The sequence below is a fragment of the Tachypleus tridentatus genome, chromosome 2 (genome assembly GCF_004210375.1).
Source record: "Tachypleus tridentatus isolate NWPU-2018 chromosome 2, ASM421037v1, whole genome shotgun sequence".
Classification (NCBI taxonomy): domain Eukaryota; kingdom Metazoa; phylum Arthropoda; class Merostomata; order Xiphosura; family Limulidae; genus Tachypleus; species Tachypleus tridentatus.
Window position 1 is genome coordinate 119,963,617 of NC_134826.1, and position 14,901 is coordinate 119,978,517.

At 31.3% G+C, this 14,901-nt stretch overlaps 1 protein-coding gene across 6 annotated transcripts in view; it reads left to right on the plus strand.

The window, feature by feature from the left end:
- The window catches only part of LOC143244952 (cytosolic phospholipase A2-like), a 47,493-nt gene that overhangs the window by 6,950 nt on the left and 25,642 nt on the right, over positions 1 to 14,901 (plus strand). For 4 of the 6 annotated variants that reach the window (XR_013025403.1, XM_076490553.1, XM_076490552.1 and 1 more), the window contains exons 5-8: positions 2,093 to 2,239; positions 4,902 to 5,020; positions 12,629 to 12,666; positions 13,666 to 13,798. Coding sequence is in view for 5 of the 6 variants with exons in the window: in XM_076490553.1 (XP_076346668.1) it covers positions 2,093 to 2,239; positions 4,902 to 5,020; positions 12,629 to 12,666; positions 13,666 to 13,798 (437 nt within the window). In the remaining variant the exon portion in view is untranslated. The remainder of the gene's footprint in view (positions 1 to 2,092; positions 2,240 to 4,901; positions 5,021 to 12,628; positions 12,667 to 13,665; positions 13,799 to 14,901) is intronic. The other 2 variants (XM_076490556.1, XM_076490555.1) reach the window with 1 other exon arrangement.

Consider the following 14,901-nt stretch of genomic DNA (forward strand, 5'->3'; position numbering starts at 1 on the left):
TTATTATTAAAATATTTGTTGTTAAACTTAAAACCTTAGTTTTGTGAGTTAATCTAATACTCCATTTAAATTATCTAATGTATTTGTTATATGAATTCAGTTATACTTGATTCATTTTTAATTGTTTGATGTTTAGAATTTATGCCAAACTTGCTCACCATTCACCATATTTACTTAATTTTGTAATTGTAATTATATTACTTGTAATTTCTATTTTGTATATTACATTGGACTTAAATCTTACTTTAGAATCTTTTAGTTGTTGTAATCTAATTTTTAGATATTTTCTTGGCTCAGATTAAACCCATGACCCCTTTCACACCAGATAACTGCTCTACCCTTTTGAACTAATGAGGTTAACAAACTAACTTTTGTTAGTAAGGCACCTTTTTAACAATTAAAACTACTGCACAGTTAAATAAAACAAAAGCAAGGAAATATGTTGTATATTTCTCCAGTCTTTACACTGTTATGCTATCAGGGGAAAGTTTTCATGCACAAACATTTCATTTCAGGCATATTTTAAATGGATGAAACTTTACTGGTTTATTTTATGTCATATTTTATTACATTTTTTATTATTAAGTGAAAAATTGTTTGCACTTAAAAAGTTAAAAAAAGGTTGTTATCATCTCTTTGTAACATACTTGTAGCAAATTTGTATAAATTAGATGTCTTTGTGCACAGTTATGTTTTAATTAAAATAACATAACTAATTCAGCACCACTTACAGTAAATGAACTGTGTCATAATACCTGTCTTAAAATGAAATATTTTTTTTATTATCTGAATGTAATAATTACAGTTACAATAAACAAATTCATTAAAACTATATAAGGAACAGACTTCATGTATTTAATATACAAGGTGCCCCTGAAGTGTGGGTCATGGTTAAAATAAACATTACATTCTCAAAGTTAAACATGTTTCTAATGTCAATTGTACATATTTCAGAAAATAAAATTCACTGATAGCATAATATACCAACAATTGATATAAGTATGGCTATTAATGGCATACAATTTGAATATTAAATATATTAAGAATAAATTGTGTATTATTTTCCTATGGATCCAGGCTTTTGGGAGACCCTGTATATTCAGGATTATATATCTTGAAAGTTCTTGTAACATGTTTATAAGTATATAAAAAAGTTATTCACAAAAACATTTTGAATGATTCCAAAGTACATAAAGTAAACAAAACTGTTTTTTGTATGTAATTACAATTTGCAATTTTTTTGTTTTTGAATGTAGAATGCAGTAACAATGGTGTTGCAGTTGATGAGAGATTGTGTTAACTATGCATTTAGGAAAACTTAAAATATAGCACCTGAAGTGGATAACTCTTAGCATTAATTTTTTTTAACTTTTCACTCAGCACAATATTTTAAGTTTTTGTTTTTACATAAATTAAAAAATTAATATTGTGGAATATTTTTTCACTGTTTTGATTAAAATACTAGTGATAGTTTAGCTAAAATCAGGTATGTCTTTTTAATCTTTAAATTACTTCTTTGTTTCTTATGGTTACATCTAACTAAAATCAAATATAAATGAGTGTGTGTGGGAAATTTTTATATTGGTAAGCTTTATTGACATTTTGAAAGTTTCACTATATCTTAATTTTGTCTTGAAATGTATGGCTATTGCATTCTTAAAAAATCAGTATTGTATATACATCTCTGCGTAAACTCCTTGTTTCCTAATTTTCATTGGCCAGGTGTGGCTTAATGGTTAGTACATGAAGTTGCAGATTGAAGGGGTCCAGGATTCAAGACAGAAATCCTTTGTGCTACACTTTCAGCCATACGCTTCTTATAAAAGTGACAACCAGTCTGATTATTTGGTTCAAAGAATTGTATAAAAGACTTAATATGAGGTGATGGGTTTTGCTAGTTAGCTACCTTCCGTCTGTAATTAGCAGCAACTGCACTGGAACCCTAAGAATCTCTGATAAGATCATTTAGTATATATGTGCATGAAGTGTTGTTGATGTTAAAAATTCCAAATTTATTTTTTTGTGTTTGAGATGATTGGTTGATTTCAATATAATTATTTTATTAATATATGATGTGTTTTTTCTCCTGTAGTTGATACACCAGATCCCTATGTTGTTCTTCGTCTTCCACATACTCCAAATGGAAAGAAACAAACAAGATGGAAGCTAAACACAGTTAACCCATCATGGCATGAATCTTTCACTTTTGTTGTAGATCCAGGAAAAGATCAAATTTTGGGTAGGTATTGAAACTTGTGTGATAAATTTGGTTTATTGAGTAACATACACTATAATGTTAAATTTAAAAGTAAATGAAACAGGACTGATATTTATTTAATAATTAAAAAATAAGGTTTTTAGTCATCTTATAGTGAGTTTTTCATTAGGTAAGTTGGGGCTACCTTGAATATAAATTTCCAGTAAAAAAAAAAGGTTAGGCCAGTCCCTAGAATTATATATGTAGAAATTTGGACCAAAAGTTTTTTTTCACACTTATTCAATGTTAAATTTCATATTTTTTAAGTTATAAATATCTCTAGTTGTTAGCCTATTTTTGTTCTAAAAGTTCGATGGATGATTTCAAGCTGTTACTCTTATAATGTAACAAGTTTAGTATTAACTGAGGTTAAGCTGAACATAACTAAATGTGAAGTCTTCATAAAAGAGGAAATATTTTCAAAATGTTTCTGAAAGCACTGTTAATTGTTTTGAGAAGGAGAAAAAAAACGTGCTTTATGTTGTATGTAAAAGAACATACAATTTTGTAGTGTACTACCACTGTAAGTGCCATGACATTACTAAGAAGCCAAAGCCCTCTTGGCTCATCACATAGCCTGAATGCATGTAGACACAGACACATACATGATGTAGGGAGTACAGTATGTACAGAGTGCTTAACACACAGCTACAATTCAAAAGTGACGTGTGACGCATTATCTTCCTAATTGTTCCTTGCAGTTGCGATCCATTTATACTATGCTGTGAAAATGAAGAGGATGTATAATACATAATAGTTTATTGTATGTGTGATTATAAAATAGTATGCTCAAATAATGGATTATATATTCCCAAGTGGATTAGAAACAACCTTTCATTTGGATTGGACAACAAGATTAGGCAGTAGGCTAACTGAATGGTCAAAAATTAAATGTCAATAAGAACAGTAAAGAGGACCCCAAATATTGTTTTTGGTGATGGAGCCCATCACATGCTATGTTTACTACTGATACAGTTCGTGACAGTTTTTAGTTAGTTAATTTCTAAACTAGTTGATATTATCATAAAGTGTGCTCATTCTTTTAATACTAAAATAATTAAAAATGTCAATTTAAATACAGAATATTTGCTTCCCCCACAGTAACATATGTTAATAATTAATACATGATCAGGCTGTCACTTCAGAATTAGGGAGTACTAGCATGGATAGTCCTTGAGTAGTTTTGTTGGAAATTCAACAAACAAACAAACACACTAAGAAATGGGAATTTGCTGTTACTCTTATAAGGCAACTATGGTTTCAAAATGAGGTAAATTATTTCTTATTTGGTAGCAGTTGGGTGCAAATCACAATGTGTTTCGTATATTATAGTAGAAAAAAATTGTTTTTCATCTTATAATGATTGTAAATAAAAGTTGTGATAGTGTTTGAATTTTAAAACGTTTAAGAAAAATTGTACAAATTAATTTAGCCAAAATGGAGATAAAACATGTAATTGTAAATATTTTTGTATATTAAAGCTTTACAAATAATTTTATTTATTATTTACATAATGAAAATCAGTGATGTTTAATGCATTTAACATATAACTCTTTGTTTCCAGGAAGACGCTTGGAAATATTGTATTGATAGAATATTGAAGAAACTGGATGAGATGATACTAGTGTTTAAACTGTGTTGCATTTTTGTAAAAACTAAGATATTAATAACAAAATTATGAAAAGCATTCACACTATTTTTAAGAATTATGAGGTGATAAATAAATTGTGTGTAGCCTAAGCCATTCCTCTAGGATGGGGTTGGTTAAGAACATTATTTTTTTGTGTCCAAAATGTAAGTTTTAGCTTTACTTGAGCAATAGGTTTATACCTGAGCCTAATGGATGTGGCTTTAGTGATTAACTTGCTGAGCTGTGAATTTTAAAGTCCAAGTACTAAGCCACAAAATACTGATGAAAATGCTTTGCACTTTCTATTACAGGAATGCTTGAATTATGATTGTCAGTTCTATTCTTCAAATAAGAGTGACAGCATAAGCAATGGGAGTTTTTGCCTAGTTGCTTTTCCTCTGATTGTGAGTTTTAAACTATGGTTGGGTGTTTTTGAACATTTGCAGCCTCCAACTAGACTGGTTTGTTGAAGTATCAAATAAAGTGCCATTCAGGTTAAAAAATGCCAATACCAGATGTTATAACTAAAGCACATTTTGTACACTCAAGACAGCTGGTGTGGGTATTAAAATTTTATTTAAAATAAAGTACAGAACAATGTTTCAACCTTCTTAGGTTGTCTTGAGGTGAACGTTGTTCTGCACTTTATTTTAATTAATGTTTTGATACCCGCACCAGCTGTCTTGTAAATACATTTTTACTTTAAGTGAGTTTCTCGTCATTATGCAAAGCACTTTTTACTGTTTTCACAGAACAAGAAACAGCAACATTGATTGACACATCTATGTATAGATTACAGTGAAAGTACTCTTTTATAAACTGATTTAATTAAATATTTCTTTATTAGTAAATCTGTTAAACAGAAAGTTCAATTGATTCTCATAAGCAGCTGTGAACTCTTTAGCTATAGTTTAACCCTATTAAATTTTTACTTCATGTGGTATAATAATTATGTGTCAACATTCATAATTTTGTAGAACTCACCACTTTTATTTATCCTTTGTGTATGTATAGAGGTGATGTTGAAAGACTACAATTATGTTTATTATGATGGAATCATTGGAACTAAAGAAGTAGACATTAGTACTTTGCAGTTAAATAAAGCAGTAAACCTTACTGTTTCTTTTCCTAAGGTAAGCCTGATTTTCTTTTTTAACGTTTTTAAATTATATTTATATTGTGATTAGAATATTGTTTGTTTTGAATGTGTCTTTATCATTTAAGTGTGGGTTGATGTGAAATATTTTTCAGTGATTTATTTGTGAATATTATTTGTAATAATGTCATTACAAACTATTCTCCAAGTTCATGAAAATCTGAAGTCTTGGTTGGTATACGACTAGTTCATTTAATGATTGTAATCTTGGGTTAGAAGCCTGACCATCAGGGGTGAATAAAGAGTCAGATTGACTTAGGGCTAAATTTTTCTACCAGGCCTATTCTGATTACAACTAAAGACTAAGGTAAAAAGAACAAATAAACCTCAAGATATGTTTTATTTTTGGAGACAGTGGGAAAATAATATCCACAGATATGCAAGACTCACCTATAAATTAATGAACAATATTTGATGTTTCTTGAATAGAAAAGAGATTATTTAATGCAGACAAAATTTGCATTTGGACAGCAAATAATTTAGATAGAAAGAAACTACATACAAACAAAGTCAACAACTTATGCATACACAAACAAATAAAAGCTCAAACACACACACACACACACACACACACACACACACACACACACACATGCTTATATCACACCAATATTCTCATAGTCTGCTCAGCAATAGCAGCAGATCATGCCATCTGTATTTGATTAAACTACTAACTTCCTGGGTCTTTTTGTAGCAAAGGAATTTATAATCTGTTTGATATCAAGTTATTTTCTATGCACAAAAGTGCCAGTGCATTTAGCTTGTCTTGTTGATTGAAGTGCATTATTTATTCTTTTTAGCATAAAAAATGATCTTTCTTCTGAGCAGTTATTTAACATGAGGTGCAATTAGATCAAGATTATCAAAACATTTGGGAAAGTTGCTTTCACAGGTTAGCTAAAAGTCATTGTTAGTGCACTTTGTTTCTTGGAGTCTGTTGGATTTTCAATGCACCCTGCTTTGTAGAGGATGTGTAATTTAACAGTTTCTTCTTTTGTGTAACTCTCAAAACCTACAGGATATCTACTAAGAGCTTTTTGGTGGCATTATGGAGGTTGTTTCTAGGCATGGAGTTTTAAGTTTCATAGAAACCTAAATTTTCAAGTGATGTTTTCATATTCCACTATTCTATTTTTTAGTGCAAATGACAGTTTGTCAGTTATTGACAAAAGCATCCTTTTTGTCCGATTATGCATTCCTTTTCATTGATCTTTTGACCTTGTATGTTTGACATCCTGACAATTGTTTAACTTTTTCATCATATTTGGGAAATGAGCCTTGTAATTCCTTCATAAATGTCTTGAAGGGTTTTAGCAGATGAGAAGCTGTACTGTCATTTATTTCTGGGAGTTTTGTAATGAATGACTTGTCTTGTGAAACCCCTTCAGAATAATGCTTCATAATTCTATCGTTATATCTGTTTTTAGTTGTTCCAATTGAAACATAAAGGTTATTGTCTTTAAGAAAATGTGAGATTTTTGAAAGTCATCATTTTAATGGAAACAAAGACTTGTGTTATGGTAATGTACTCCATGTTTCAGGCTTACATTGCATATGAATGAACAATTTACCTTATGTCTAATAACTTCTTTACAGTCAGGAGTCTTAGTTTTTCAAATGTATCATGTAGGTGCTTCCATGGTTGAGTTGGAGCTGATAAAAACACAAAGTATCTGCACAAAGGCAAAGAATAAACAAGCTTCAGTGCATCAGTCCACAGTGCTTTGTCCATCCAAACTGAGTGGTTGAGCACAGAAGGAAATATAGTCTGTTAGGGAGTTATTCTCATTTATTAAGTCTTACACCTCAATATATTTGTTATTCATATTGGATACACTGTCATAAGACTGCTCATGGCAACCTTGAATTCTTGTATCATTATTTTCAAGGACATTTTTTATTTTCCTCTGTAATGGCTGTGAGATTTTTTGTGTAGGATTTCTATGAATGGGTCACAAACTGTTGAGATTAAGTAAGAAACATGACTTTTTCTCTCATTTGCACATTTTTGAATGTGTTTAATGATAAATCTAACATACTCAGTCGATAACTCCAGTATTCCAAAGTATTAGCTTTTTTGCACTGAACCAGTTACTTCCACACTTCCTTTTAATGCTACTTCTCTGGATGATGCCATCTTTCACTGAGAGAATAATCTCTAGAACTAGGTGCTAGTATTTTTTCTCTAATTTCATGTTCTCTGTCAGTCTTGCAGATTTGTCTGCTTTTGACTTTATGAATAACAAATTTCATGATGCAACTTGAATGCAACAAGTTTGTTTCATGTTGTCTAAAGTTCCTTGAAGCATGTTTCTAGTTAGAGCAACCAGTTGTTGGTGGTGAAGAAGACCATGTAATGCAGATGTTCCCCTTTGACAATGAGACACACCTTGGTAGGTATTTTGGTTAAATTATTCTTTCGTTCTCCAAAAGTTGAACAAAAAATAACCAGGGTGGTCAGAAACTACTGTTTCTCTTCACCCCACACAAGGCAAGAATAAATTATCTAACTAATTACAGAATAAGTTGATTAGGCTGGAGTGGCATGTAAAGTTATTCAACTAACACGATGGTCACAAATGACCTGGAAGTTGATAGTTTGTTAAATCTAATTGAGGAGCGTCAGGAGAAACTGAGAAGAGTTACCGGCCGAAGAGACAACGAAGAAGGACGAGGAAGGTTCAGCATCACATCCACCAGTGTTCGAAGAATCGTGTCGGGAAAGAAGATGTGGTCGACATTGACTTGGAGTGAGCAGAGAGATGCAAGCAGTGCATCGGCTTAGTTATAACTTATGATTTTACTATGAACATATTAAAAATTATGAGATGACTAAAATGTGTTCTGACTGGCCTCTTTTCAGGGCTGGGATCTATAAACCCTAAGTACAAAGAATTTTGATGTGAGGCAAGAGGTAGCTGCCAAGATCGTGGGGTGGCTGCTAATTGTGGAATTTGCTTTGTTAATTGTGCACGGTTAATTGCTTTTTTTGTAATAGTTGGCTGCAAGATAGATGATGCTTTATTGCGAGATTTTGGGCCTGTTGTAATTTCTTAAGATGGGAGGGGTGCGTTTGCCGTGATCATGCTACCGTATTCAATTATCGGTCGAATGTAGGTTCTGTAAATGGCAAGAATTGTTTTGGATCTACATCCTCGGACTATACTACCAATACGTCAGAGGTAGTAGATTCGTTTATAGACTTTAGAGAGAATGGTTTGAAAGTGATTTGTCCATGTAAGCTGCTTGTTGAACGTAATGCCAAGGAATTTTACAGACGACGAAAATTTGAGTTCGGTGTCCATCATTTTAAGTTTAACTTTGGAAATAGATTTGTTTTTTCTCGTGATTCTGCGTTTGAATATTATGGCCTGTGTTTTAGTGGCATTAAGCGCTACCCGCCAGGTATTACACCAGGTGGTAATGCTATTAAGTGTGGATTGGACTTTTGCGGCAGCGAGGAGGGGTTCACGTGACATGCTTCATACAGCTATGTCGTCGGCATATTGCGACGCATAGGTATATTTTAGCTTAGGAAAGGGGATATCATTAACATAGAGTATATACAACAGAGGGCTGAGTACTGAACCTTGGGGAACACCTGCTGAGAGGCAAACAGTGTGGGATGTAGCGCTATTGATTCTTACTTTAGCTGTTCTATTGTCAAGAAAGCTGGCTATCCATCTTGTTAGAGTGGACGGGAATTTAAGTTGGAGGAGTTTAAATTTAACCCCTTGGTGCCAGACAGAATCAAAGGCTTGTTTCACGTCTAAAAATAAGCTGACTGTGGTGTGATTTATATTAAATCCTTGAGTAACTGATTCGGTTAATCGAACCAAATGATCAGTCGTCTGTCTGTTTTCCCGAGAGGCATTTTGTATTTCAGAAAGTAGCATACTACTTTCCAAATACCATGTAATACGAGTGGCTAGTATTTTTTCCAGCAATTTGCCAATATTATTAATTAAGCTTATGGGTCTATAGTCTTTGGGATTATTGGATGCAGGGTTTGTTTTAGGTATTACTTTGATTATGGCTGATTTACACGGAGGCAGGTAGTAGCCTGAATAAAAAGAGAGGTTGAATAGGGCTGTTATATGTCTTAAGAATGAAATAGATGCTCTTTTGAGAATAATATTACGTATATTATCCTCACCTGGGGCACTGTTTTTTAGTGTTTTAGTTATTAGTTTAATTTCAACAGGAGTTATTGGTCTGGTTAGTTTTTGGAGGTCGGTAGTGTAGACATTACTATTATGTGGTATATAGCACAGGAAATGCGAACTGAGTAATGTTATATTGTCTTTAATAGAATTTTGAACCGTGCATAAATGGTTGGGATTAAAGTGTGGTGAGTTGGGAGTAGTGAATACCTGTTCGTAATAGTCTGCTAATAAATTGGCTTTTTCAAGGTCATTAGTTGCTAAGTTATTATTATGTTTTAAAGTGGGAATTCTGCTGATTGAATTATCATTACATATTCTTTTGAACTTTTTCCAGAATGTAGCCGGATCTTTGTATGAACTGTCTAGTGATGCACAAAACTTGGACCAATTTTGATCTTTTTGTTCATTGATTTGACATTTTATGAGGTTGGTTACTCTGTTTATTTGGGTTTTGATCGCGGGATCTCTGGAAGTTATAAATTGTCGTCTGAGTTTACATCTTTTGGTAATCAGTGAATGTACTGCTTTAGTGAGTTTCCATGTATTTGGTTGATTGTTGATACGACGCTTGGGAATTATTGTGTTTATAGCATCTGTTGTTGTGTTGGTGATGAGTGACAGATAATCATCTATAGATTTAGGGTTATTTGCCTGAGTAATAACCTGTGGTAAAGATCTGTCAATATATTCCCAGAAAGAATTCCAATTAGTGGCAGAGTAGTCAAAAATGCTAGGTTGAGTATTTGAGGGTGGACATTATTTATAGTTATCGATACGGGGTAATGGTCACTTCCGATATCTTTGTGCACAATGAAGTCTTGTATATGGGGAGAGATGCTTGTCATGAAAAGTGCAAGATCAAGGATGTCTTGGGTCCCATCATGGTGAGTATGGGTTGGGGTATTGTTCCCTAATATGAGATTATTCTGGGAAATAAAGTTATCGAGAATGAGGCCATTACGGTTGTTTATTCGACAGTTAAAATTTCGATGTTTGGAATTAAGATCGCCTAGGATGACTGTATTTGGGAAGCTATTAACTACTTGAGAAAGCAAGTTCGTGTCCGGAGTGGTAGAAGGTGAAGTATAAATTGCTAATAGTGCTATTTTTGTTTGATTTGACAGATTTATGGTAGCTAAGATGTATTCATTAGTTGAGTTAATGTGGATGTCAGGAAATGATACATTGAGTTGTTTAGTGTGTAGCATGGCGATACCTCTACAATGAGTAGCAAAACCCATCTCTTTTAATCTTTTCTCTATTCATTTGCTTATGATAAAGAAAAATGTTTTTGAGCATTGCAGTCGATTATGTATGTGCACTGAAATTCACATCCATGTACTGGCAAGATGTAATTTGCAATATACAAACAAAACCTCTCACTTTGTCAGAAACTCATGTCTGTGCCACAACGTTGTATGTAAAGAATGGGTTAATATCTTCATCACCATTGCTATATTTTATTTCTTCCTGTTGGTAGGGGCTCATTTTGGTTTGATGAGGCTGACAGTCATCAGCATTAAGAGTTGTAATTTTTACATATTTGTTATTATAATCTTGTTTGGCAGCTATATTTTGTCACTTTCTGATTGAGGGCAAGTTCTTGATTTTATATAATGAGATTGATTGTCATCAGCTTCCATAATGTTGTATCTGTATTGAATTACTGTTTCCACTGTCTTGGCTGGCAAGGGTTTCAGCATTAGAGAATCAAGCTCATAAATCTGTTGGCTTCCTAATTTTAGCTGCTGCTTTCTATAAATTGTTAACTTTTTTTCTTTGACTTTAACTTTTCCCAACTGCTCTTGTATTTGTGCATTTTTGTAATAGACAAGATAAACACTTAGTGAATAATGTGCATTTGTGAATGATAGAGAGAGATGTTAGAATGAACTACCTAATAGCTTCATTACAAATTATAACATATAATTTGCTGCGCTTAACTCAAAGGTTCCAAATTTTGTGCGTGGATGACTTGTATTCTATATCCTCAAATTAATGATGCATTTCAGGAATTTCTGATAAGTGGAGCAATGTAGTCCTATAAGTAATTGTGGATTTTTTCATAATAGCAATTTATAATTCTGTTCAAGAAAAGTAGACAGTTGATACTGTATATTGTAAAAGCCTAATGTACTGTAACTTACTTTGTTAGCAATGATTGAACTCTTTTTCTTGAAGAAAATATGAAGCCTTTGAGAATGAATAATCTTCAGTATAGCCTAGCAACTTACGTCTAGTCATATTCTAGGCCTACTACTTGACTATTCAACAAGAAATGGCATGTGAGGGAGAAGCCTGGTTGACAGTCATGAAAATACGACGATATTTAGATTGGCCAACATCTATCATTTGATTGGCATGACTAGGTCTAGCCCCACTTACATGTAGCACACTTGCAATGCAAATTGTATATAAATGTGCTTGGTCAGAGCAAGCTACACTGAGTCACATTATTCAAAGGCAATCCACTCAAACCTTAGCATTCTATATTGCATGATAAACTTAACTGTATCACACACAATTTTTCTTTCTTCAAAGATATGTAGGCTTGGTTAAATACTTTTATTAAGCATTTTCCTGAAAGAAAAATGAAGATTTTTCTTTTCATAAGTCTTCTTTTTGAGCTTTGTTCTGGGGCCACTGCCCCAGGAGCCTGCACTTTAACCTACCCCTGCAAACCAGGGCAGATGTTTTTCTTTGCACGTTGTTGACTTATTACATATTATGTGTTATGTAGCAACAGGCTCTATTTTTATACCTGCAGTGTATATATATAATATATTTTAAACATAAAATGTTTTCATCTTTCCTTTTATAAATGATTCTTTAGTAATGCTTTTTTGTTCTGAAGTAAGTTAAAATAAACTGTAATTGATTTTATGTTGTAGTCAGCAACAAAAGGTTGTAACCTTTGATTTCCAGACTTTCTCTTGTAGACTTGTCTGAGATATTGAGAATAAAATGAGCAAAAACTTGTTACTTTTTTTTTGTTTTTTCTCTGTCACAATAAGCATTGTTTACATGATTATTTTAATAACAATTATTATGTAGGGTTTGTAAAGCATGATATTTCAAGTAGAGATCTCAAGGAGTCTTAAAACAGCTAACTTTTCAGTTAAGTTGTAAAATAATAAATAAATCATAGAAATTTATTAGCTCAGAATGGGTTTTGAATAGAATTTAGTTTTCTCAAGAAGTTTCTTGATGTTTTTGAACGTTCGGATATATTTACCTACAAGCTTATGTATTGCATGTTTAATCCATTATGCTTTTAATTTTTGTTTAATATCATCATAACTATATATTCCACTTTTTTATTTTGTGATGTAGTGATACATTAATTGCACACTATTTAGAAGACAGATTGATTATATTAAGTAGTTCATCCAATTTATTTATTTGTTTTTTCTTATTAGGCTGGAGAAATTAAGCTTTACTTAAAACTAGAGCTGAAGTGAGTTTCTTTATATTTTGTTTTTTGTGCAATTTGTTATTTTAATTTATATATATATATATATATATCCCTGTTAAAAAAAATGTTTACTCTGTGTTTATCATAGAAAGATTTTACTTTACCAGTCAAAAGACCTCTTTGTGCAAACAAAACTTGAGTAATTGAAAAGAAAAGTAAAACTTCTTTGTATTCTGGCCAGTAATAATAGTAAAAAACTTGCATTCTCTGTTGAAGATTTTCTTTATTGAATAGATAAGAGGAATCATAAAATCAACACAAGTATGATAAGGTTAGTTTTGGATGTTGCATTATTTGAATGAGACTTTTATTAAGACTACTTAAACTGAAAGTTTCATTAAGGTTGCAAAAATTCCATTAACTGTTGAACAAGAAAATTGAATTATCATTTTTTGGATGCCTTTTATTGTTAGATTTAAATCACTTTCTTTTCTGGAAATATAATTTCATTGGAATGATAATCAAGAAAAGGTTGTCTGTACAACCACCCAACAGTTAAAAGGGATAATGCATTGATGCTTGTACATTTAAGTTTCATTTCTTTTGTTTGTCATTACTAAAATTGGGTGGTTTGCTTAAAAACACTTATTAAATTAATTGGTTTGATTTAAGTGCATCATGAAACCTTGATTTATATTTCTAAGTTAAAATACAATTTTAGTCCAGTTTCTTAATTTTTGTTTTTAATTATAACAAATTGTTGGTAATGTTCTACGTCATCATATTTATGTTGAACACCCCATATTTATGTAATAGATTATCCTATGTTTTTTATATACTTTAATTTATTCTTATAACTTGTTACTTCTTTTATAATTGAACATTCTGTGAAAAACTTTACATGTAAAATTCCTATATTTTTTATTTGTAAGTTCTGTGACATAATAATAATTCAACTCATAATTTCTTTAAAAAATATTTTTAATATGTTTCTTGTAAAGATATAATCAAATAAACTTAGACAATTTTTGTTTGAACAAGCACTGAATCTGATCTGAGATATGGGACTAGTTTGTGTGATGATGAACTGGAGTTCTTGAAACATCGAAAACAAAAAGTTTTAAAAGGTCTTCAGTCATTCTTAAAGGAAGATATTATAGATAATAAAGATGAGGTATGTATCTAAAATGTTAACATTTATCTGTTTCTGTAAAATTCTTCAGTTGCATATAAATTAATAAAATGTCTATAATTTTCTCCTAATTGTTTCATTTTTTTCTTACAAAAATTGAGATTCTTTATTTAGGGTCCAGCTAATTTTCATAAAAATAGTTATGTTAAGTATTAAAATAATGTTTTTATTTCTACTAATAATAATTACCTTTTAGTTTAGCAGTTGAAACTAAAACAGTGAAGAATTATCTTCTAGCAGTAACTAACAAATAATATTCCTTTTTGTCAATTTACATATATTACAAGATAAATTTTGACTCTCCAACAAAAGTAGTGCTTTTATCTTTGTAATATATTTTCCAAGTATTCTCAGTAATTTTGTTTTTCATAAAAAGTAATGGTTGAATTACCAAGAAACCTGTTAATTAGTGAAAGTTTACAGTACTATCAATATATAAATATTTGATTTCTTTATTCTATAATTACTACAACATACTATTTGTCACTGTTTTATCATAAAGATGGTTTATTGCTAGTCTATTTTGACTTTTTCAAGGAATTAAAGTTCTAGAACTTAGGGTGAAAGAATAACAAGATTTTCTAAAATCACTTCCAGTATGATACATTACTTTCATTTGTAACTAGTCTTGTTTGGTACTGCCCTTTGTATGCAAGCAATATTTTTGCTTTATACAAGTCTTAAACTCCTACATATCCCTCAATCAATGTGGTTCAATTGTGTGTTGCATGTGAAATATCATGCAACAATCCTTCATCAGTAGGAGTGCAACTTTTTCCCCAGAACATGCGACTCCCTCTATTTGATTCTGCCAACTATCAATTCTCATTAGGCATAGATTGAGTGCAGACATTTTCCAATTGTATGTTTTTCATATGTTCATGTAGTTTTTTTTTCTTGTGTAGTATTGTTCTACATAATTTATTAATTTGCTACAGTTAGCTTTTTTTGTATTAATTTTTCACAATACTTATGTTTGTTCCCATTTTCTTATTTCTGACTTCTCAATTTACAATTAATTTTGAAGTGTTTTACAACTTCTGGTATTATTACTGCTACTTTGAGTGCTATAATTAGCTTTAGTT